The following is a 25,974-nucleotide window of genomic DNA, read 5'->3' as shown; positions in this document are numbered from 1 at the left end:
TTTTGTGGCTTGCAGGTAATAGCTTTTACCATCTTGAGTTTGACCCATGCCGTGACACCAATAAAAACAACATCAATATTGATGTCCAACACAAGTAGTAGTAGCAGAGGCATCTTCTTATGCGATGGTTGTTTTATTTTTGGATCTGCAATGATTTATTGGATGAATCGTAAACAAGTTTCGGTTGCTTTAAGTAGTGTTGAGGCCGAATATGTTGTTGTTTGTGAAGTTGGAAAAGAAATGGTTTGGTTAAGGAAACTTCTGTCAGATTTGTTTGGAGGACACTTGGATCCCATAGTTATAAATTGTGATAATCAAATTAGCATCAAGATGTCTGAAGACCCTGTGTTCCATTCCATAACTAATCATATTAACAACGAGTATCATTATATTAGAAGTCTAGTACAAGATGGGATTGTGAAGCTACAGTACGTGCTAACAAATGAATAAGTAGTTGATGTATTGACGAAATATCTTCCCAACAAGAAGTTAGTTTATTTTAGGAGCATGCTCAAGCTCGTTGATATCTCTGATTTGGTTGAGAGGGGAAGATGAAGTACCAAAAAACCGTTTGTATGATGGTATTTGGGAAGACATCATGGCCTAGTTAGTATTGAAATCTTAGTTGATGTCTAGATCTCAGAGGGAGGGTATTATGTGGAGCTCCAGTTTAATGTTGATACCCATATCCCTATAAGGGTTGGTGTCAGATCATGGAGGCCTACATGTATCCTATTGGATGGATACCAGGGTTGTAGCCTGATGGTACCTATAGTGGAAAATGCCTAGATGACACCTTAGTCCCTCTTGGAAGGATACCTTAGTAGTGAGTGTATCCATAGCATTGTGTATGTTGTAACTCTTCTATGAAAATGTCAATTTGAGTACATCCTTGTACCTATTTGAATAATTATGACTACAACCCTAGTTAATAGGGAGTGTTGAAAATGTAACTGTGGTCAATCTTGATAACTACTTTTTTTATTTGTCATTATGTATTTAATGTAAACATTTGAAAAAAGAAAGAAAAATTATTTTGAAAGCATGGGTTTCATGCTCTTTTATTTATTTAATAGGTCAAAGCCTCCATTATATGCTTATAGGGTTTCTCTTGAGCCATAAGAGTCATTGTCATATTTATTAGACCTTTCTTGGGATTTTGTATCATGTAAAGAAAATGATTGTTGAGTCAAAATAGTCATTTGTCACCTCCTCACCAATTCAGCCATGCCTTGAATAAGTCTGCCCATATTGGGGCTATTTGACCATGTGGAAGAAGTATAAATAGAAGATGAGCTCAACCTATGTGGCATCCATCATTCACAAGTTCAATCTGCAACACAAGAGAAAGAAGAGGAGAGCGAAGTCAAGGAGAAGGAAGACAAAAATCAAAGTTTTGGGGCATCTCTCTCTCACATGAGTGAGTTTTTATAAGGTTTCTGGCCAAGTTGCAAGGGCCAAAAATTTTGTAGTAACTGCAGGTCCAAAATTATGAGTTACAAGGGGCTAGAAATTCCAGATTGAAGTAGTTTTGGAGGATGATACTCTTGTTGACTTTGACATAATATATCTACTTGGCAGGAGGGATGACTTGGTGATTGGAGGAGGTCTTTGTCTAGGTCTAAAGGTCTTGGATTGTCTCACTTTGACTTGGTTCGATTATTGAAGAAGATTTTGACTGGGTTTTCCCCTCGAGAGAGGTTTTTCCCTAGCTCAATGTCTATATTTTGTGTCTCTTATTCTTGTGATCTTCACGTAGTTTTTATTTGGCAAATCGCTTGATGTAAGACAATGTAATAAAGAAGTAAAGAAGCCAACACATATCACAAGTAATTGCTAAGAAAGAAGAATCATAACCCTAATAACTACATGCATTGATTTCTCATCAATGGGGTGATTGATTGATGTTCATAGTTCAACTCTATAATCCCTTAATTCAACCTTGTACCTTGATTTGCTAGTGAAACAACCATGGAGTTTAAATTCCTTAAAACACGAAAGAGGTTGACATGCTCAAAGAGTTGGACTTGGAGAAGGATCCTCCATCGATGGGAGATTGAATCAAATTAGAACGATGTTTAGCCTCCCAAACTCGCTGAATCACCAAATATCATAATTCTTTGTATTTTCTTTTCGATGGAAAATTTTGAACATTGCTAAAGAGAAAGAAACTTCGCTTGACTATTGGTTGTTGTTCCCAATCCCCATGCATATAGTAACTCAAATTTTCCATTAGGGCCAAGAATCACCCCTTCTCTATTGTTTAGTTGTACACTAAACTTTAGTCCCTTTTTTGTGTAAGGATCTTCTACAAGTGGGTTTAGATTTTGAACTTGGTGGGTTTTGGGTCCAAATTTTGAACCTAATTCTGATACCACATGTGAGGACCCAACCTAAGGTCCTCTAACTAAAACTAAATTTATCATCTAATTTCATAACAAGGAAAATAACATGTTTATAACATAACAATTATTTGACAATAACATATAAATAAAATTTGATTTACTGCATATTAAACATATAAGGATTTGATTTGTAGCAATTTACATAAATAAAATGGCAAATGGAAGAATACCTAGTTTTGTGGCTCGATGAGGTGCTCTTGCTGGGGATACCCGACTTCTATACCTTGCCAACTAGGAATTTCTATCCAACTCCCTAGAACGGGGAACCTCCATAGGTTTCGTAGTCCTATAAGCCCAGTCCAACAACAATTATGGTAGTGTTTCCAAAAAAATAGGTCCAATACTCTCCAACCACAACCAAATTCAATCTCTTTAGTTCTTCTTCCTTTCTTCCTTTCTTCCTTTCCCTTTCAATTATTTCCTACAATGCGAATAAATAAATAAAAAAATACAAAAAAGACAACAAAAAAAAAAAGAAGAAGAAGAAGACAAAATATCCTCCTTTCATCATATTTCCCTTTATGTCTCTCCACTCGTCCACCTCAACCACCTACCATCGTGAATACTCCCTCATCCCTTTTAATTTAATGAATTTGACTTTCCCTTGTATATCTTATCCAGAAATAAATTTGAGGAGCCAATTTGTCAAACTTTAATAAATGAAATATTAATATTTAATTTTGAAATAAATTTGAGACAATTTTTCAAACTTTGAAAAATGAAATATTAATATTTAATGCTAAAATAAATTCAAGGAGACAACTTGTCAAATTTTGGAAAATGAAATAATAATTAAATAATAAATAATAATAATAAAATATTAATATTAAGTCATATCATTAAAATTACAAATTCACAAGAATCTAATAAATTTAATCTTAATAAATATATACCAATATAATATTACAATGTTAATAAATATACCAATATAAGCCAAGATTTTAATGTTAATTAAACACTAATTAAGATTAACCATTAATGGCTTAATCATTTATTTAATTATTTAACATTTTAAGTTTTAGAATACTAGTGTATTTGTGTAAGGTGTGGCATACCACGCATACCTAGTACATATACTAATAATACTTATTCGAATCAAGTACAAATAGTCAATCACTTAATAGGGGAGAGATTCCTAATGTTGTGCAGGGACCAGTAGTTGATATAATACTGGTCCCACCAAACCACCAGTGATTAAGACTTTTGAAACCAAAATTTAAACAGAAATAAATAACATTATGTATAAATAAGTTTTAAATTATGTCCAAAAATCACCCATATATTGACTGGGCCCACAACTGTCCATAAATAGTATTTAACTATTTAATATTGCAAAACATATTGACCCAAGTAGAAAACAACTAGAGCCATAAAAGCTTCCAAACTAGTCTATTCCAGAAGTACAAAACAGCAGTCACTTCAACCCCCACTCATCAGAACTGGAACTTTGCATCCCAAATAAATATGCCTACCTGCACATAACAAAAGAATGTATGTCAGCCATAACTGCTGTGTTGTTCAACAACTAAACACCCTATGTTCAATAAATGACACCCAACCCAATAACAATTAAATCCAATTTGTTCAATAAATGACACCCAACCCAATAACAATTAAATCCACTTTGTTCAATAAATGACACCCAGACCCAATAACTGCAATAAATGACAGATCAAAACAGATCAAAGCACATGGATCAACAAATAAAAAATTCCCAACCATTAGATCACAGCAAATTAAATCCATACCACACATTCAAAATGACTGCAATAAATGACAGATCAAAACAGATCAAAGCACATGGATCAACAAATAAACAATTCCCAACCATTAGATCACAGCAAATTAAATCCATACCACACATTCAAAATGAAGCCATTGCAATCCATGTGCATCCATGTCCACCAATTAAAATCAAGTCCCCAAAACTATAAAAGAAGTCCACCCACTGTTGAAGTTGCATCTTATGCTTTCAAACTATTCAGCAAACTTCAAGACAACATCACAAAACAGTAGCCAATATATTCAAGTCAGTTATATGAATTACAACTCATTCTTCTTACAGTTCTGTTTTCATTGTTTTCATTTATCAGATATATGAATTACAACTCATTCTTCTTACAGTTCTATTTTCATTGTTTTCATTGTTTTCATTGCTCACAGAGTTTATGTATGTGTTCTAGCATCAATGTCACAGGTTGCTTACCTTACAGGAATTGAAGGTTAGCTTACACGAATTATTCGATCATCAACTTCATAGGGATTACAACTTACATATCACAAATGTTACGTATGTCCAAATGTCACGTATGTCGTGCTAGTACTGTAGTCATAGCTTGTTTACCTAACAGGAATTGAACCTTGAACCTTAGCTTACAGGAATTGAGCGATAGCTTGTTTACCTAACAGGAATTGAACCTTGAACCTTAGCTTACAGGAATTGAGCGATTATTATGGCTTGGGTTCTATGGTTCCTCCATAAGAACACTGAACGCCTAGCTTCGCAGAGCAGCTCTCCCCCCAGCCCACAGCATAGTGTGGAATCTGGATCGTTTCATCGAGCACCATTTCTTTTAGATATAAAGGTGTTCTGACTCTATTGGATCAAGTCATAATCTACGCCTTTTACTAGTATACTACTATGGGGAGAGACTAAGCTCTATTTCAGAGATTGGACTCTCTTACTGTGATTAGCCCCTACTAGTAAGAAGTTGTTCCCGAGCCAGGTTCCCTGGATCCACTCCTAGTCGGGCCTAAATGAATGAATGAAGAAGGGGGCGGGCAGCACTCTAAAGAAAGAAGCCTTTGCCCGTTGGACAGCTACCGAACTGGCTTGCTTGACTTACTTTACTGGTCAGCTACCGAACTGGCTTGCTTGACTTACTTTACTGGTCGACAACTATATTATTATAAGACCTCCTGTCAGAAAGAAGGAAAGGTTATTGTAAAAGAAAGAATGCCAGCCGATGTCAAACTGTACTCCTAGTGTGAACCATCCGATTTTGGGCAATTCAGAAGTGACAAGATCCGAGTGAACATGGATGAGTTAAAACATAGAACAAAAACGAATTGTAACTTTAATGACTCTGATAAACTTAGTAATTTTTCACATATTTTTCACCTATTTTCAGAAGCATGAAGCTATTGAGAAAGCAAACATTTTGATATTGAGTCGAAAGACTGCAAATAAGTGAATTTATACTACTGATGAATGGACCATAGAACTGGGGAATGGTTTCTTAGAATTGAAGCCCGAGCAGATGACCATTTCTCTTTATTGGATTAGATGACTGTAAGATTTTAGATAATGAGAAAACACAATTATAAGTAACATAGCAGATGACAGTCTTATTGGCCTTCATATCTTTTCACCTCGTTGAGCTCGAGACCTTAGGGTATGGAGAGCCCGAGCCATACGGAGTTGTAAAAGTTGGACCAAAGGAATGGGGATTTACATAATTCAGCACTGTAAATTAAGTCACAGATAATGGAGAGAAATCTTGGAGCAGAGATTGTTCTTCACAATATTCAAAATAAGTAAATAAATTATATGAAAAAATATAAAAAGTAAATGACTGCAATGAAACTCAATTAAACTGAAGTAAAACCAATTGTCTATGACACCTGGGAGACCATAGAATCATAATGTAACAAGCTCTGTATCCAAAATGTTTTGTCCTTACTGAAAAAATGAAAAATGTGGGTAACATAATTTTCAATTGGTAATAGAATTTGATCATGGGTAAACAAGTAGAAGGAATGAAAGACCAAGATTTTTTAATTCCAAAAATGTAGAGCAAATTAGGAATAGCATTAAATATCCTCAAATTGTTAGCAACTATAGAATAATATTTGTTCTGAAATATTTCATCTCTTATCAAATTGAAATTCAACACACAATCTCAGTGAAATATTCATGGCCAAAAAAGTTACAAATTCGATCCTTGTTAAATATCAAAAAACTGAGTCTTTCTTTGACAGCTGAAAACAAATGCTCTATCAGGACAAAATCAACAAATTGAGTCTTTCTTTGACAACGTTGAAAAAAAATGCTTTGTTAGGACAAATTGTTGCATGAATCTGTGACCTAAAGGCCTAAGCTCATTGTGTCCATGGGAAAATTTGCACTTCAACCCATTTGAATAGGTTCCCTTTTTCTCATAATGCATGGACAACTTGATTTTATAATTATTTACCTCATCATAAATGTTGGAACTTATTGCATTGCCATAAATTGTTTCTAGTTTCTGACCAAAAATAGAAAATACTTGCTGACCCTTTTGAAGTTCTTCTTCTGAGTGAGCAAACTGACAATCAGTTCCCCACCCACACTTCTTTTTAGCCTAATAAAAATGGAAAATAACATATTTGTATGGAGGAAGTGTAACTATATTAGTAGCACGTATCTCCTTCACATTTGATAATTTCCTATAACAAGCTATGTATCCAAAATGTTTTGATAATTTCCTGTAATAGAGGAAAAGTAATTTTTGCAGAAGTAGTAAAGCATAATTTAACATATATTCTAATGTCTAAATGCATGCAATAATTTTACAGGTTGTTGCATCTATGGCAAAAGGAAGTTACTCTGCTCGTACAAGGAGAAGTGGCAGGAGAGTGACAAGGGGTGCGCAGCTGCGATGCACATCGTCTGATGATGACAGGCCAGCTGATGTCGATGCCAGCAATGCAACAGGGAACATTGTTGAAGATGACCATGTGACAGCCGCTGATGCTAACACACCATCAGCCACAGAACCACCATCAACAACAGTCCAAGGGGCAAGCACAACTAAAAAGATCAGTGCTATAAGAGGATGGACAAAAGAACAAATGTTAGTTGCAATTGACGACATAGAGTTTAATGGATACTCAGTTCGGGCATCTGCAAAAAAACATGGTATTCCTCCCTCGTCAATACATTATTGGATAAATGGACTGACTCATACAAAACGTAGAGGGCCTCTTACAGTTATGACTGAGGATGAGGAGGCCGAGGTGGTTGAGTGGTGTAAAGAGATGGCCCAACTGGGACATGGGCTAGAGTTGATACAACTCAAATCAACAGTTGCTCAAATCTGTCAAGGGAGGCCAAACCCATTCAAAGATGGGTTTCCTGGTAAATCATGGTGGTTTGGGTTTAAAAAAAGGCATCCAGAACTTGTATTGCGTACTGCTGAGGGCCTTGACAGAGACAGAGCATTAAATTTGCGCCCTGCAGTTGTGCAAAAATTCTATGACACACTTTCTAGTGCTTATGATAAACATTCTTATGGAGCAGACCATATATGGAACTGTGATGAAACAGGTTTACAGGCAGGGAGGAATTGTGGCATGCGGGTAATTGCCAAGAGAGGGAGCCGAAATGTGCCAAAGATTTTGCCCAAGAGCAGGGAGTGGATAACTATTTTATGTTGTGTTAATGCAATTGGTACTTCAATCCCAGGATTTTATCTATTCAAAGGTAAAAATCAACTGAAAAACTATATACAGAACTATGAACCAGGTGCATGCATGGCTGCACATCCCCATGCATGGATGACTAAAGAACTGTTTCTAAGTTGGCTTTTTCACTTTGCTGCATCGGTACCAGGTGGCGTCTCGCCTAATAACAGACACCTTTTGATATTAGATGGCCATGGGAGCCACATGGCTGTACAAACAATTGAGGAAGCAAACAATTTAGGCATCGACCTGCTGACATTGCCCGCTCATACCACTCATAGGCTGCAACCCCTTGATGTTAGTGTGTTTGGCCCTTTCAAGAACTATTTCAGGTCGGAGCGTGCTGCATGGATGGCAAAGAATCCAGGGGTTGAGGTGAAAAGGTTTGAGCTAGCAGAGCTTGCAAGTAAAGCTTTTAAAAGGGCTTTGACACCATCAAATATCAAGGCTGGCTTTAGGAGGACAGGAATCTGGCCACTGAACTATGATGCTCTTATGCATGATACTGGTTGTAGCTAAGCGTTTCATGTGGATGGTCAGGAAGAAGGGAATGTCCAAACATGTGTTGAAGTGCAAGAAGTAGATGACCAAGATGATGTTGTTGCAGCTGGTAATATGATTTCCCTGTCTCAAGGACAGTTATATGCTGAAGATGATGAAACTGTATGTGAAACACAATATAACAATGAACAAATTCCTAGTAACATGGAGATTGTTCCACCAACTCAAGAACATCAAATTCCTGTCGCTGATATTGCTAATGATATTGTTGAACATGCAGTTGACAATGACCAATTGACATTGCCAAGCCAAGTAACCCCACCTTCATGGCTAGCAGAAGCAATGATCAATTTGAATGCACATAGTGTCTCAGCAACCAATGAAGAAAGCATGAACATGCCCTCACAACCAGCAGAATTGAACAGTGAAATTGTTCATTTTTTTGTGGACAATAGATCAATGGAAGAAGATGAAGGACATAATGAGGCATCAAATGAAGATAATGATATGGTTCAATCAGTTCCAACAGATACTGAAAGGGAAGTACCAAGCAATGACATGCAGGTGGAAGGGGTGGAGAAGACACTTGGACGGTTCCTAAAGCTACCAGTAGAGAGAGTATCAATGAGAAAAACGCAAGGTGCACCGGGTAGTCTTCGTCTGGGCCGAAGCTCACAGCTACTCACCTCAGAGGACTATATAAACCTGTTAGTTGAGTCAGAAAAAAAGAAACTTGAAATGCAAGAATTAAAACAGAAAAAGAAGGATATGGTCAAGGAGAAGAAGGCAGCAAGGATTGTTGCAGCACAACAGCGAGCAGAAGAAAGGATTGAAAGAGATAAAGCAAGGCAAGTTAAGGACCAACAAAAGCAAATGGCAAGACAGGAAAAGGAAAAACGAAAGGCACAACAAATGCTTGAAAAGGAACAAGGGATGATCAACGATACAAGAATAGCTGATGAAACTAGGATTATTTCAAACTCATTGGACTCCATTGCAGATAATACACCATTATTCCAAGATCTCATAAAAATTCAAGTGCCCCATTATCAAACCGAGGGTTTACCCACTTGCCTTGTTCCTACCAGAGCTGCTGTCAATTCTCTGTATGCTCATTACACACCTCCACTTAATGCAGGGTTCAGTAGTGCAAATGTGAGGTATGGGTACTCAATACCTCCATGGTTGGAAGCTGCAAATTGGAATCAATCATATGGCAACAATCAACCATTTCCTAATCAGCCCTTGACTGGTAGGCCAACCTACCTGGCTCAAGAAGGTAACTCGGGGAGTTTTGGCACTCAAGATTCTCAGGGCCATAAAGAATAGGGGTGTCATATGTTTTCGGTTCTAACCACATTATGATGTGGATTTTGGATGGATTGTATCTTTTTCTTGGCACAGCAACATTTTGGCTTACAACCTAGTAGTGATTTCTTGTGGCAACCTAACTGTGTGTTGGTAAGAAATTTTCAATGGAATATGTCTTTCTGTAAAATATTAATTATGATAAAACTATTTCTATAAGTTATTCTGTGCGCACTGTACAAAGCTCTAAACTCACTTATGGCTCCAATAAGTGGACCGTTATAATGTGATGACAGTGTTGGGCAAGTTTACAATCACTTAACACTGAATAGAAGTCTACACTCACAATTAGAAACACCTCCTGCTCGCTTCTAATGTACGAGGCACTAGTAGTAAGGAACTCTATACTTAGCATGTTATTGATTGAATTAGAATGAATAAGAACTTTACATTGCTGGAAACTAGAAATACAATAAAGAACATAGTTATGATTTTTATCAATCACCTAGGGAAGGGTCGCCAATACATGTGCGCCCTCCCCGCCACGTCAGTTTACCACGCGTCAACCCACATGGCTCCGGTACGACACCTGTCCACCGTGGAGTATGCCCAAATTATAGAGAGCATGTGTTTTTATATGTGCCAGTAAAAATGATGGAAGTATCTAAATTAATCAAATCAGTTGATGAACAACTATGAGAATCATATTGTTCCATCTTGTTACATCAACTTTCCAAAAGATAGAGAAATTTGGGTGCACAGTAACCTAATCAGCTATATGACGAATTGTGGCTTAGTCATTAATTCTTTTCTAAGCACCTATTCACCTTTTTCATTTTCCTTCATGAGTAGATCAATTGTTTGACAATATGAGTGATTCACATATGACAATTGTTTGGTTAACTAATGAATTGTTATAATTGACGCAAAGTTACAACAGCCTTCTTAGAGGGGGGAAAAAGAATTGGAGTAAAAATGGAAAATTAAAAATAGCTAAATTATTATAAAAACTAAATAAAAATAAAATTACAATAATTTATAAATCTACAAAATATAAACCAGCGTAGACCCATCTTAAGATGGGATCTTTTAAGCATCAAGAGAATCATGTCTCTGTTTCTTTAGATCCCTTTTTACACTTATGAGTTCTGGAGTTAATATTGATCTATAACAGTGTATTACGGTACAGAAAAATTATGAATTGCCTCTAATACATGTAAGAAGGAAATTCCAAAGCAGTAGGTATACAAAAATCCCACAAAATTGCTTCAGAGCTCAAAATCTACAGCATGTTAAGCTTTCCTGTAATTTAAACTTCCCTGCACAAAACTAGGCATTACAAAAATAAGAGAGATTCAAAGGAAATCAGTGTACCGAAAGGAAATCCAGGGTAACTGCAATTGTGGGTCTTCTCATCAACGCTGGAGATAAATAAAGTTTAAAATTTGAATGAACCTTAGGAAAGATCAACAATCAGGCAGAAGCACATGCCATTCTTAAAGGGATTGAATTGGCTCTTGATAAGAGTGTTCACAGTATCTAATGCATGGCAACTAAGCAACAATAATTATGTTTTTTGGAATAGAGATTATACCGACTCCATAAATTTAAAATTTCAGTAGGTCATGTGCTATATACGGGTCAAGGAGGGTTTTGATTCAATATTCTTTTCACATATTACAAGAAATTTACATTCAGAGGTACACAATCTAGACAATTCAACAGCTACAATGGACACCAGCACCCTACAAATATATCACTATTATTAACACATTCTCCTCTCCCGATAGCTCTGCACTCCTTATATCCCTGTTCCCCAAGCAACTAGGAAGAAAAGTTTCAAAAGTGCATAGAAATCTGTTTGCAGAATCAAATATTCCAACTTAGCACAATTCCTACACATCCCTTGCAAGTACAAAGGTTGTCTCCAACACAAATGGCAGACCACCAAAGAAATGGACTCTCCTATAATTGTGATGAAAAATATGCTCCAGGTCATAGGTGTAAAAAACAGAAATTGTTCCAAATTGATATGCCCACTCAAGACCTGACCGAAGACATAACTACTGAGAGACACTGGAGTTACAAGTTGAAAACACCAACACTCCGACTCAAGCAGATATCGAACCTATTTCTTCATGAAGAACGGTCAATCTCTCTGCATGCATTATCGGGCATTTCAACTCTAACAAAACCCTGACAAGGAAACTCTAACAAAACCCTGACAAAACTCTAACAAAACCCTGACAAGGATTTAATCCTATAAAGTTTGCTAGTAAAAGCTGAGCGATATTAAAAGGAAATAAAAGAGTAGAAGCTTTGTTCATAAAACAGTAAACCCTACCCATTTCTTAACTTATAAACTCATCAGCTGTAAAAACAAAATAACCTTCAAATAGAGATGCACCGTCACAAGTGAAAACGATCTCAAAAACTTAGCACTATGCAAGGTTTTACAGCATAAGGAAATCATAATATTCTACAATGAGTAAATCAAGAATAGTAGCGTTCAAACAGTATCCAGAGAAGTCAATTTAAATAATAGAGAATGCAACTTGTGTGTAAAATTCGGAATAAGACTTTCATAGAAGGAAACAAGCTAACAGTTATGACTTCAAGAAACCATAAATAAATCAACAGTATAACTGTGATTAAGGTCGTAAAATGTCCACGGCTTCCATACAAATGTCCACGGCTTCCATACAACACTGTAGCCCAAGTCAATTTAAATAATAGAGAATGCAACTTGTGTGTAAAATTCGGAATAAGACTTTCATAGAAGGAAACAAGATAACAGTTATGACTTCAAGAAACCATAAATAAATTAACAGTATAACTGTGATTAAGGTCGTAAAATGTCCACGGCTTCCATACAAAGTCCATACAAATGTCCACGGCTTCCATACAACACTGTAGCCCAGAGAGCAACCTGAGTAGCAAGTCTGCGAAGAAGCTTCGTAAGGGTTTAGTGAGGCTTTAGAAGAGCCTTCCCCTCCGAGCAGTCGAATATAAAACAAACAATAGCACGAAGCAGAGCACTCAGAACTCTATGAAAGAAAAGAGAAACCCTCATATGCCAAATGAAAAAGAAACAATAGCAGGGACAATAAAAATGCAGCGTTTTTATCTATAAAGCAAACACAATAACAAGGCAATTGAGAGCAGCTACAGAGAGTTTCGAAAGTTGGTCTGGGCTCATTTCGGCAATGTTCCATTTTCCCTTTGTCTTTCTGCTTGGGGCCGGCTATGCAAGTCAGGGGAGAGCAGCTACAGAGCGTTTTGAGGGCTAAAACAGGCTAAAACAGCAAAAACAGAATGCCATAGAATGCCTAAAACCCTAAACCCTCAAAAAATTGCTCAAAATACTGCCATAAAATGCCATAGAAAGTTCACAAAATATCCTGTTAGAGATGCTTGTGTTGAAAAACACAGAGTAAAGCTGGTAGGATTAAAAATCCTACCGGTTGCAGGCCATGGATGGTCGCCGACCTCCCCCACCTTCCCCACAGCTCGCCAGACCTTCTCCACACCTGCAACGTCCTTTTCCACACCTGCAACACCTGCAACAGGAAGAAAAAAGCCATTAGAGATCACAAAAACAGCAGAGCTAAACCCTAAAAATGCTATGTTACCTCAAGCTCAGTAGAATGGCGACCGACTCCTCCCCAAACAACAAAATCGCCTGATAAGACCACCACCAGAGAAATGCTAAGCAACCGGCATTCCATGTTAAACAGCTTGCATTCCAGAACGACCAAGAAATCCAGGCGGAAAAGCACAAGAAAAGCAGAACCGCTGTCCCAGCCAGAAACCCAGAAACTCCATCAAACCTTCGCACCAGCACACGAATAAACGACTCTGCGCGCAACAATACAAACCCTGTCAACCGAACACACCATTCCCCCAGCACACGTTCTAACCACCATGCGCGCAGGTTATAGGGCCGTCCCGCGCCATCTTCGGCGGGGGGCTTCGCCCAACTACCGGCCCCGAGCAGAAAGACAAAGGGAAAATGGAACATCGTCGAAATGAGCCCAGACCAACCTAGTAAATGGCGCGAAGGAGGTGTTTTAATGTTCGAGGTGATAGCCCACACGGCCAGCTCCACGGTGGACAGGTGTCGTACCGGAGCCATGTGGGTTGACGCGTGGTATTATGACGTGGCGGGGAGGGCGCACATGTATTGGCGACCCTCCCCTAGCTAAGCTAATAAGAATGTAAGATAATTGGATCAAATAGAACATTAAATACCTTGTACTTATACAAATAATACTTATTAGAATCAAGTCCAAAAAGTCAATTACTTAATAAGTAAGCTAATAAAATAATGTAAAATAATAAAATCAAATAAGGTATTACATAATCCCATAAGATAGGTTACTCAAATAATGATAACACTGGAATAAGAAATGTTAAGGAAAATATATTTTCTAGAGCCAATTTTCCAAAACTTCTGTAGTAAACATAACAAGTCAAGAAACTAAAGCTAGTTGTCTTTAGTGCGATTTTTTGGAAGCTTTTCTAGTGGGTTTTTCCGGTTGCCCCAGAGATTTTTGAGGGTGTTGAATCTACATATACATTCAAAAAACTAATTTAAATAACAAGAATCCAAATTTTACTTCAAAAAATTTCCACAGAAAACAACTCCTAAACAAAATGACTTATAAATTAAAGAAAGAGTTCATCATCCATTTTCAGGGAAATTCCAACAATTCCTCCATCATTTTCTAAATATTTTGATAATCCAAAAGTACCTCGTAAAAGGCAAATTAGAATATTACACGTAAAAAGACGTTTACCAAAGACCGGTTAAAAGAAGTATGTTTTTAAAAATAAAAATAAAAACATCCAAAGAGTGCCAACATTCGGTCAGTACTGTTGGACGCGGAGATGAGGGCACCTGCCGCGAAACAAACATTACACGAAGTTTCCAAAAGAAACATTAAAAAAAAATGGGACTGAGGGAGGCACAGACCTCTTATCCGCGTTAAGTTTGAGAAAAGTGACTCTGTCTACGTGGTTCCAGAACTTCCATGGATAGGCATTATCTCCTGAAAAGCAAGAATAAGCACTGTAAGTGAGAGAGACACGCTATATATTTATTAATTAGATAATGTATCATTATTTCGTAATCACGTTGTCAAATAATCATGATTGTCACTTGTCTTTTGAGATTTTTTTTAATGGAAAAGGTTGGGAAGCTCTCTGGGGTTTTCTCACACAGTGAGAATTTGAGAACTTGAAAACAACCCTCCGGCGAATTTTGATAGCCTGTGTATAGTCAAAACAATGTAACAGTCCTCATATGACACCTAAATTAAATTTGACTGAAATAGAAAATTTACTCGAAATCCAGAAGGACTCCGCTTTCACGTTCTGCACATTAATGATTAAACTGAAAATACCCTGACCCTAACCCTCCTTTGAAGAAAAATAAATTTCAACTTATAAGTTATAACCAGCCTTTGAATAAATTAATAACAGGCATATCTGTTTCTCATTAAATCATTGCTTCATATCCACGTTATCAAATTACATTACAAATCGAAGTTTTCCACGCGCAATTCTTTGTTATATAACACACCCCTCTCCCTGGCCTGCTCTAATCTCACCTTCATTTAGATATTGTGAGTCACTAGAAATCTTTGTATCCATTCCACTGTGATTGAATTCCATTACTGTGTGTTTGAATGAGAAAATGTCTCATCATCACCACCACCACAAACATCATGACCACGGGCACCACCATAGCAGACACCATCAGAACGAAGAGGAATTCAGAAGGCCGGGAATTGTTTACTATGGTGAACCGGCGACCCAGAGAGCAGATCTGTACGCTGTAGAGTACGAGAGGGCCATGAAGGAGCAGAAACATCATAAACAGATGGAGCATGTAGCGGAAGTGGGAGCAGTCGCTGCAGGAGCGTTTGCAATGGTGAGATATTTTCCTAGTCCTTAATCTCAATTTTCATCACATGTATAGACTTGAATTTATTTTGGTATACCATAGCTAATTTTGGCGGAGATCTATTTAAAAACAAACCAATAGCTCATTTTGGCAGAGATTTATTTATAAACAAACCAATACAAACCAGAAATCACAAAGGCAGTGTCGAGGATGGGTTTAAATAGTTAATTTGGGAAGTTTGGTTCTTATACTTAAATGGTTAAGTGGGTAAGTTCGGTTTTCACATGTTTTATGGTCCAATTTTAGGTAAGATTATGTATGACCGAGAGCTGTTTCAGGCATGATTTCTTTTTCCTTTAATAAAAAAATCCCTGATAAGACTATATATGTCTGAGAGATGCTCTCAACATATTTTTTCCTTTCCAACACAATTTTTCTATTAAATTTGAATTTAACTTGATGATTGATTTTGAGAATATTTCCCAATAACATATTTTGTTGTAAATTTTGGAAATATTTTAAAATATAAAACTTGTAATAAAAAAATGATGATTTCTTTTTCCTTTAATAAAAAAATCCCTGATAAGACTATATATGTCTGAGAGATGCTCTCAACATGTTTTTTCCTTTCCAGCACAATTTTTCTATTAAATTTGAATTTAACTTGATGATTGATTTTGAGAATATTTCCCAATAACATATTTTGTTGTAAATTTTGGAAATATTTTAAAATATAAAACTTGTAATAAAAAAATGATAATCTTATAGCACAAGACTATATAGGTCTGAAAGTTGCTCTCAGCATGATTTTTTCCTTCCAACATAATTTTTCTGTTAAATTATTACTGAATTTGAATTTAATTTGATGATTGATTATTTCTCAATAAAATATTTTGTTGTAAATTTTGGAAATATTTTAAAATATAAAACTTGTAATAAAAAAATGATAATCCTCGAGCAGACAAACTAACGATATTGACGATTTAACGAGGCTATGGGATGGATATTGATATAATATTATGTATGTGCAGTACGAGATGCACGAAGCAAAGAAGGATCCAGAGCACGCTCATAGGCACAAGATTGAGACAGAGATTGCAGCGGCTGCTGCAGTTGGAGCAACGGGGTATGCCTTGTACGAACATCACCAGACGAAGGAAGGCCACGGCAAAAAACACCACCACCATCACCACTAGCTGCCCACAATAAAGCAATTAAAATAATTTCCTTCTTTACTTGATCACTCATGTGAAGAAGTTACTCATGTACTTGATCACTGGTTTCAGCTTCCTTTATTGTTTGAACTATATATTCGGTGTGGCGTTTATGGGATTCAGATGAAAATTGAAATTGAAATCAATTGATTCGTCTGTCCCCTTTCCATATTTCATATCATTGTGCTTTCAAGTTTCATGTACGTGACTTTCAAATCCATAAGATTGAATAGGTGTTGGGAATTTCTGATGATTCTAAACAAAAACTGAACACAGAATGGATCTTAACACAAGGAAGCAAAAATTGTTTTCAAAACAGAGTTTCACATAGGCACAAAGTTATAAATTGTATGTTGGTGCATTACGCCCGATGCGCTTATATTTACCAAACGCACCACAAAAACAATATTTAAAAATATAGTTATAGCTTGGTGCAAAAATTTAAATTTGTGAACCAGCCGCAATGCGCCATACGGATGTGTGCACCGTTACCAGTGCAGATGTGTTTGACAGCACACTTGAGCCTATGCATGATTGTGTTTTTTGCGCATCGACGATTTTTTTTTAATTAAAAGTTTTGTTTCCATATTTATAAACACATTTTTCATTTAATAAAAAAAAAAATTATGTGTCAGGCTGATGTATTTTATATGTCAATCATGTATCAAAGATGTCAGCAAAGGAAGCAGCAGCAGCAACAAATGGCGGACCCGTACAATATGATCTAACCATGGGAGGTCAGAGAGAGGGAAAACACCTAATTAGTGTCTTACAATACACACTCCATGTGTCTTATGGATCTCAGAGGTCCCTACTACAAACCACCATAATGTCATGGATTTCAGAAATAGAAATGTGATAATTTTATACTTTGTTAAACGTTGCAGGTTCAAATGGTAAAATAAGAATGAAATGAGAAGGAAGTGGTACGGAGAAAAGATATCATATTAGGGTTTCATGGGTCTTACTAGTCACACACCAAACACCTTGAAAAATTGCACGTGTGCCTTTCACGCCACTATTATATCGCATAGCTAATGTTCTTAAAACTGACAACATGATGTATATGGCTTAGGCTCGTGACTTTCAATGACATGATGTATATGGTTTGGGTTTGTGACCTTCAATGATCATTCTAGGCAGGATAGATTTTAATAATATATCACCCGCCAGACCATATTATGTAGTCTTATCACTTATTATTAACAAATTGTTGTATATAATATATATGCTTGTTAACATTGTGGTAATATTGATTACACTGATTGAAAAATATTTAAAAGAAAAAATAATCAAAACCTAAAAAATCGATTACACTTTCTCTAAATATTCAAATCAATTTAAATTTAATTTTCAACTTAGAATCCTAGAATATTATTATTGTGACGCCGACGACATCCTCCAAATTTGAAAAAGTTGTTGAATATTATTGTTAGGACATGACGACATCCTCCCAATTTGAAAGAGTTGTTGAATCACGTATTCTAATTATTTGTCGATTTCTTTCAATGAATTTTGTTTTAAATGTCGTAGAAAATTGTTGAAATTATAACTTTGAAATGTGTAATTTGTATAACTTAAATATTTTAAATGTTATTAAATATATTTATATATTATAAATAAATAATCAAAATTATATTTTATCCTAATTTATGTTCTCCAAAAACAAAAATATCAAAGAGTGAAGTTGTGCAAATACACAGTTCCAATCTCCAAATGATGCTCAAATGCAATCAAATTAAAATACAACGAGCTCAGAGCTTGAACTAAATAAGACTGTAGTGTAATTAAAAGACACTTCGCAGTGCAAAGAGAAGCAACAGATGAACGTTGATTTCCACAACCTTAGAGATATACAACGCATCATTAAGTGAGAAAACACATATGAGCAGAGGTAATCCAGAGGTAATTCAGAGGTCTCAGTGGACGTTAACCATCATCATCATCATCATCATCATATAAACAAAAATAATAATAATAAAATAAACTCCCCATCGAGGTGTGAGCTATCGGACAAATCCATTAAGGCAGTGATTATGATAAGAACACAGAGGAATGTTGTCACCGCCCCTCACACACTTGAAGCAAAAGGTGCGTTGGCCTTCAGCATGCTTAAGGCAACAAGAATGCAGGAAGTTGGCAAAAAAATTTGGCCAAGTTTACCGACTATGGTGAAGGATAGAAAGATGGGGTTTTGAAGAGCATAGGTTCCAAAGGCGAGAGTGGAGCAAAGGCTTCGGAAGGAACAGGGGCTCCATCGGCTCCAAACGTTTTCGACCAGGTATGTAAATTGGCTTCTCCTCCACTACACCATGATTCCCTACATCTGGTTTGATAATTGGGGTATGTATGGGGGCAATGGGTTTGTGGGCGAAATTAATTTGAGCTAGGAGAGATGCATGGTGTCGGGCATTTGCTGGAATAATCCCAACTCCATGGGTTCCTCCCTGGTGTCAATCCATAATGGGATTTACCTCTCTCACATGGGGCTTATCGGGCTTGGTGGGGAGGGTGACAGTCCAGGGGAATACCTTTATCTTGTCTGCATGGAAATCATGTGGGTCGGGGGCTGGGATGTTGTCATTGTGTATGACTTGGTGAAAGTCAGTTTCCTCGTCTGCTCTATGGGTGTTGAGGATAATTGGCAGGAATGGCTCTTGAGGGTCGATGCTAATTGCCTAAGGAAAGCTAGTAATGGGGAGGCCATCGTGGGTAGGGGTATTTTGAAGTCTGGGAATTGGCATGAATTGAGCGTTGGTCGTGCCTACCTTGGTTGGTGGAGGGGAAGTCGGGAGGTAAGCATATTTTGGGTTGGGTGCATCTTGGAGCCCAAGGGTCAGATTTTGCGTTGCTGTGCTGGTTAGGGCAAGGCAAAAAAAGTGATGAGTCAGGGGGGATGGGGTATGGTGTTACAGAGGTGGGTAAGGGAGGTGCAGGACTTGGAACTCATCGGCTTGGCTACCGGGCTAAGGGATTTGTAGCTAGACAGCTACCGGCACCTCGCTCACAAGGTCGAGGTTGAAGCATTTGCAAAGTAATGGCGTGTCGAGGCGTTACTGGGGCAAAGCTACTAGGGTGCGAGTCATGCTCATGTTGGGTGGGGGATCCTGCATTTCGGGGGTCATACAAATGAACCAAGGGTGGCGAATTCTATGAAAAGGTAGAGCATTCGGGTGCCAGAAATTCAAATCATAATGTTATGGAAATCCTGGTTTCTTGTCCCCTTAGAAGGTTCATAGAACGGTAATCATTCTCAGATGCAAAGAGCACAGAGGCTAGCTTCGGGCAATCCTAAGGATTTGGTCGACAAGTACTGTGACAGGGAGACACTAGGCAGAATGGCAAAAGGTAAGGGCCAAGGAAAAAGGCCACGAGTGATCGAGGTCGAGACTAAACCAAGCAGCTCGAGTAAACACTAATGTAGAAAACCTATGGCCAACCTGATAAGTGAAGTGACCGCTGCATACAAGGAAGGCACCAAGGAGGAGATCAGGCGGTTGATAGCAGTATCGAAGGACGACATAAATTGACAAGCGAGCATGGATGAAGCTAAGTTGGAGAACTAGAAGCTCCTAGTCCTTGATTTGGGAAACACGGGAGGAAGAGGGACTCAATTTAAACAAACCCTGCATCTTTATTGGCTGATGAAATTCCTACTTAGCAAAGCTATGGAGCAAATATGGATGACTATTATCAAGGATTTCCTAAATTATAAGCAAGAGTTTCATAATCTGCTATTTTAATTGTAGAAACGGGACGGTCGCCTTAGCTGCATGGAGAGACAATTCCCATGCATGTTCGTGTAGAAAAAGCTTCCTGTCTCCAGTGCTATAGACCTGACCTTGGTCACATCGACCTCTGCCGAGAACAATGGATAGAATGCTAACTTTCGGTTATTTTTATTAGTTTTCATGTGAATAGCTTTTAATTTCCAGTTTATAATTATACATATATATAGGCAAATAGAATATGAATGTGGACATGACAATCAAATATATCTAGCTTGGATAGACAAACTCAGTATTTTTTGTTACTGGATGTCTTATCATGTGGTTAGGTGGTCAACAGACTTGGTTTCCCACTGGGAAAGTTGAGACTACCTAACTTGGTTCTATGTGGTTGTAACTTCCTTGTTATATAATGAAAAAGAAGGATCTGCCAAGCTTAACAAAATAATAATAATTGTTATCATATCGCTGCTCTTGTAAAAAAATGCACTGATGTGTTTCAAAGAAAAATAGCACTGATATGCACTTGTTTCCATATTTTAGAAAATAAAAACAAATTCAACCATCTTAGTGCTCTCATACCAATTACAACACCAATGTTGTTAAATACAAACCACATCATTGAGTTAAAAAAATTCAATCACACTGTTTTGGGATTTCAAAAATGAAAAAGAATTGTATCATGTCGGTGCGTTGAAAAGATTTGGTGCCCCAAAAATGTCGTTGCGTTTTTCTTATAGACGCACAGGTGCGCTTGACTATCGAATGCACCAATTTTCAAACAAATTGAAAAAAAAAAAAAAAAAAAAAGAATTTTTTTTTTAGTTCAAAAACGAGTGGTAATTGATTTTTCAAAATTTAATTTCATAAAGTTTTTTAAATAATAAAAAATTATTCACTATTCCATTATTTTTCCCAAAATTTCAAGGGAGTAATTTGCAAGAGAGACGTGCCAGGAGCATTGTGCAACCGCAGAATGCTTTGGAGTAGTAGAGCTATTTAAAAGAATAGAAGTTGAAAGGTATGGTGATTCACTCAAAAACCCTTCATAATACAAATTTGAAATTTTATTATTTATTTTACTATTGAAAAATTTTACAATTTATGTTAGAATTTTAATTAAAAGACATATCATTTGCAAAAGAGACATATTTGGAGCACTGTGGAGCAGCAAAATATTTTAGAACCACAGAAAGATCAAAATTTGAAAAGTATGGTGATTCACTCAAAACCCTATATAGAAAAAGTTTTAAATTTTAATGTTAAAATATTTTACAATTTCTGTTACATTTATTCATAATTCAAGAAAAAAATTTGTATAATAAAAAATTTACTATTGATTTTTCTAATATTATTTTTTAAGATCTTTGTTCCTATTTAAATTTAATTAAAATTCATAAAAAATAACAAAATAACTAAATACCTTCCTTAAACCCTTGTTTTTTCTTGCAAAATTTCACCTTAGGGTTTAACTTCCTCTACTATTTCACAATTAGGGTTTTTCATTTTAGGCATTTTAGATGTAATGGGTATGTGTACTTACTATATATAGGGTGTTTGACATGTAAAGTAGGGGAATCACTTATTGAATTAAATCCAAACCCTGTCAACCCTGTCTGTTTTTTTTAAACCGATATATGGTTCACTGTGTGCCCTGTATAATACAGTGCATCGGTATATTATAACAATGTTCGCTTTGTCCAGTTTGTTCATCGTCTCTCCTAATTTAATATAACACACTAGCGCGCCTATTTAAAATAGCATCATTAAATCATTTCAGTGGGTTTAATGTTACAAATCGCACCATAATAATTTAAAATTAAATTAAATTTTAATTTTCCGTGACGGTGTCGAACAATTAAAAGCCCGATGTGTTTAATGGGATAAATGCACCGGTATGTTTATTCAAATAAACTCATTTGTTACCAAAGCTCTTTTTGGATGAAAATTATTTGATTTATTTAGAAAATATATTGAATGGTACAAGTTGTATATTGATTAAAAAATGTTTAAGAATGTGTTAAGTAAAAAAAATGTTGATAGACACAATGATAGCACGTAGAAAAAACTAGAGAAGGCAAGTCCTTTGTAAATTCTTTACAACATAAATATGTTTGTACTATATATAACTATAATTAATAGATATTGGTTAGTGTGTGTCATGCAGAGCCGCAAAATAAAGGTGGTCAATAAGATTATTTATTATCTAATTGCAAAAGAGTGTAAAATCCTGATAAAAAAATTACAAAATGATGAATCAGATGAATGAAAAAATATTATTCAATATGAGGTTTTTTTTTAATTTTTAATTTTTAATTTTCATTAATAATATACTTAAGAATATTAGATAATATGTTTCAAACAATCTACTAATCCATATATGTTTAATGTTCTACAGGGGGCAACAATGAAGGAAAAGATCAATGTCGTTCTAAGAAAAAAATTTATAGAACATGTAAATGATGATGAATTGGTCCTTAGCTCATCTAGAGTGGTGTTGGAGGTTAATGAAAGGGGGAGGATTTTTACAAAACTATGAGGGATCTAGTGGAACAAACGTATAGATGTACTTTCCACTAACAACACAAAAATCAATCCAATAATTCTAATAACCAATTTATATCTAAACTACAGGGTGCATTTCTAGAGCAATGGTCAATAAGACGTGTCAGACTTGCAACAGAAAAAAACATACAACAAGAAAAAAGAATCATTCAAAAGGTAATATTCCTAATTAATATGATTTTCTAGAATTATATGTATATATTACTAAAAATCATTCATTTATTAATGTCAATTTTGTTATATTTAGTTTTCATATATCAATATAAAAATAGTTTATTACTTTTTTCAAGAAAATTATGAAAATTCCAAATGATCAACGAGCTGATATGTGAAACATGTCAGTAGGAATGTACAAAAAAGTGTACAAGGAGATGGTCAAAGAAATGGACATAATTGCGTCACAAGAGGAGTCATTTCAACAACAACGTGCTTCAAATGTATGTAACCATGATTGATTTTGTACATATAAAAAAAAATATATACCATTAAATATTAATTTTCTTGCAAAAAAGAAAACAAAATGGAACTCGTTCAGCACATAAAACAGGACAAGAAGGAAGAAAAGAGTTGATTTCAAAGTTTGTGAGTAATTCTTAATATTACCTTATAAAAACTCAAGGTTTCATTTTTGTATATCTTAATTTGTTTTACAGCAACCATCTTTGAATGTCTTCAAATAGGTGCTAACATACAAAGAAGAGCCATCGGAAGAATTGATTAAGATTGGGTTATATGGGTTGTGAGTATATGTTGGCATATCAAAAATAATTATGGAATTTGTAACTATCTATGTTGTTTTACTTCTCTGAGTTTATAATTAATAGGAAAAAAAACAAAAAACAAAACATTTATATTAAATCTATGAGTTATAGTGGGGTTTAAAACATGAAGGAAACAAGGCATGAGACTTGGTTTTGAAACCATGTGCACAATTTTTGAGTCACTTCTTTCTATGGTACATTGTTATTCGATTTGCATTAATGTATATTATTTAATTCAATTTTCATTATCCTCACCAATGTAGATACACCCATTACATTTTATTTTTATGTTTGCAGATGGACAAAGATCAAGAAGACGAAAAAAATTGATGTAATCAACAAAACATTCCTCCAAATAACCCAAGTCGTGGAAGTAGCTCGATCACTTACAGTAGTTCCAGCAAAGAATGATGGTATATTTGGATATCAATGCAACCTATTGTATTTTTTAAGATAATTGTCTGTGAAACTTAGCTATTTTGTTTAATGTAATGGACATAGTGTCCCAATTGAAAGGAAAGGGGTTACCAATAACAATCCCATTTTGTATGACAAATATCCTCTTATTGATATATAATAAAATACATTTTAATTTATTCTATTGTGTTATCCAATGTCATTGTGAAATGTTACACCACTCATTAAATATATAAATGATTAAATATTATAATGAAAATATGTGAAATATCATAATATAACAAATTAATCCAAACATCATATACAAATACACTAATCAAATTTTAATTTATATGAATATTATTATAAGATATATGTCAATTTTACGATGAATAACAAATTTTGAAAATGACAATAATTGCACTGTCACAAGACGATGTTTCCAAAAAAAGAGAAAATATGATACAAAAAATTAGTGTATCCATAACATAAAAACACATCGGTGTGTTATGTTATATAAAAGCACCGTGACAGCACATTTTTGCATGACTAGTGCCTTTTTGGAAAATGACAGCACCGGGGCATTTATTTTTTCAAGCATCGAAATTGATTGCAATTAACGCCCTGGTGCATTGTAATTCTTAACACACTAGTGCTTTCATAGAACTAACACCCTCGTGCTACAAAATATTACTTCTAGCCCCGGTGCATTATCAAAATTAACAACATCGTTCCTTTCATATCCCTAACGCATTGGTGCGTTTATACAAATAATATGCATCAGGGCTCCGAGTTTAAACAAAAGCACCAAGACTACAATATTTTTTTGTGTGATCCAGTGTTGTTCCTTAAAAGAACACCCTGGGGAATTTTTTGATAGATAAGTGCTAGGGTGGTAAACATTTAAGGATCCAGTGATATTTTCATTCACCACCCCGATACTTTTAGTTATGTATGCATTCTGCTGCTTTTATATAGTAGCACACCAGTGCTACTTGTTCCATGAAGAGCATAGCAAAAAAAACATCTACTAAAACCTCTGGTTGCCTAGATTTTTTTATTTGTGATGAAGCTTCATTATAATCTCCTCTAAAACATCCGTTATCACAAACAATTTTTTTAGCATATGTTTTTTGACATTTTTTTCCAATTTTATAACACTAAAAACCTTTGTTATAACCTCCGCTATAAGGTATTTTCCTTGTAGTGATTTTTTGGAGATGGTTGAAGAGTCGCACACTTCTGGTCATGTATCTGGCACAATCAACAGCACGTTCATCGCTCTCAGCCCCAAAACATCCCACCCGATTTCCTTCATTTATTTTCGTCTGATTTCCCTCTGTAACATTTCTTATAAATTAATTTCTAAGATCATAGCCCTCAGACTTAACGCCACTCTTTCTGAACATATATCTTTGGAACGATTTGGCTTCCTCGCAAAGCGAAAAATACATGATGTTGTCGTAATTTCCTAGGAATGTATTCATTCCATCCACACTAATAGATGGGAAGATTTGGTCATGAAGTTGGATCTTCACAAGGCATATGACTGCGTCGACTGGTCCTTCCAGAGAATCGATCCATGGGATAAAAAATATGTTCAAAATGAAAATACTCAAAAATTCTCAATACTAGCAATAAATTGTAGATCTCATCGTTCTGAATCCAATGACGCTTGAATAACCTCAATCTGATATTGTATGTGAAAGTTGAATAACAAAATGCATATAAGAAATTTCAAGA

General features: G+C 35.7%; 1 protein-coding gene across 1 annotated transcript; it reads left to right on the top strand.

Annotated features, from left to right (window-relative positions):
- The first annotated feature begins 15,181 nt into the window (after positions 1–15,181).
- LOC149201068 (uncharacterized) lies at positions 15,182–17,130 on the top strand. Its single transcript, XM_089399664.1, has 2 exons — positions 15,182–15,594; positions 16,599–17,130. The coding sequence occupies exons 1-2, from the start codon at positions 15,358–15,360 to the stop codon at positions 16,761–16,763; spliced, it is 402 nt and encodes a 133-aa protein (XP_089255790.1). The 5' UTR covers positions 15,182–15,357; the 3' UTR covers positions 16,764–17,130.
- The last annotated feature ends 8,844 nt before the right edge of the window (positions 17,131–25,974 follow it).

The sequence above is a fragment of the Pinus tabuliformis genome, chromosome 2_1 (assembly GCF_031772625.1).
Source record: "Pinus tabuliformis cultivar Carrire ecotype Pingquan chromosome 2_1, CPIR1, whole genome shotgun sequence".
Taxonomy (NCBI): Eukaryota; Viridiplantae; Streptophyta; class Pinopsida; order Pinales; family Pinaceae; genus Pinus; species Pinus tabuliformis.
The sequence above is the reverse complement of the archived record's forward strand: the minus strand, read 5'-3'. Positions and strand labels throughout refer to the sequence as shown.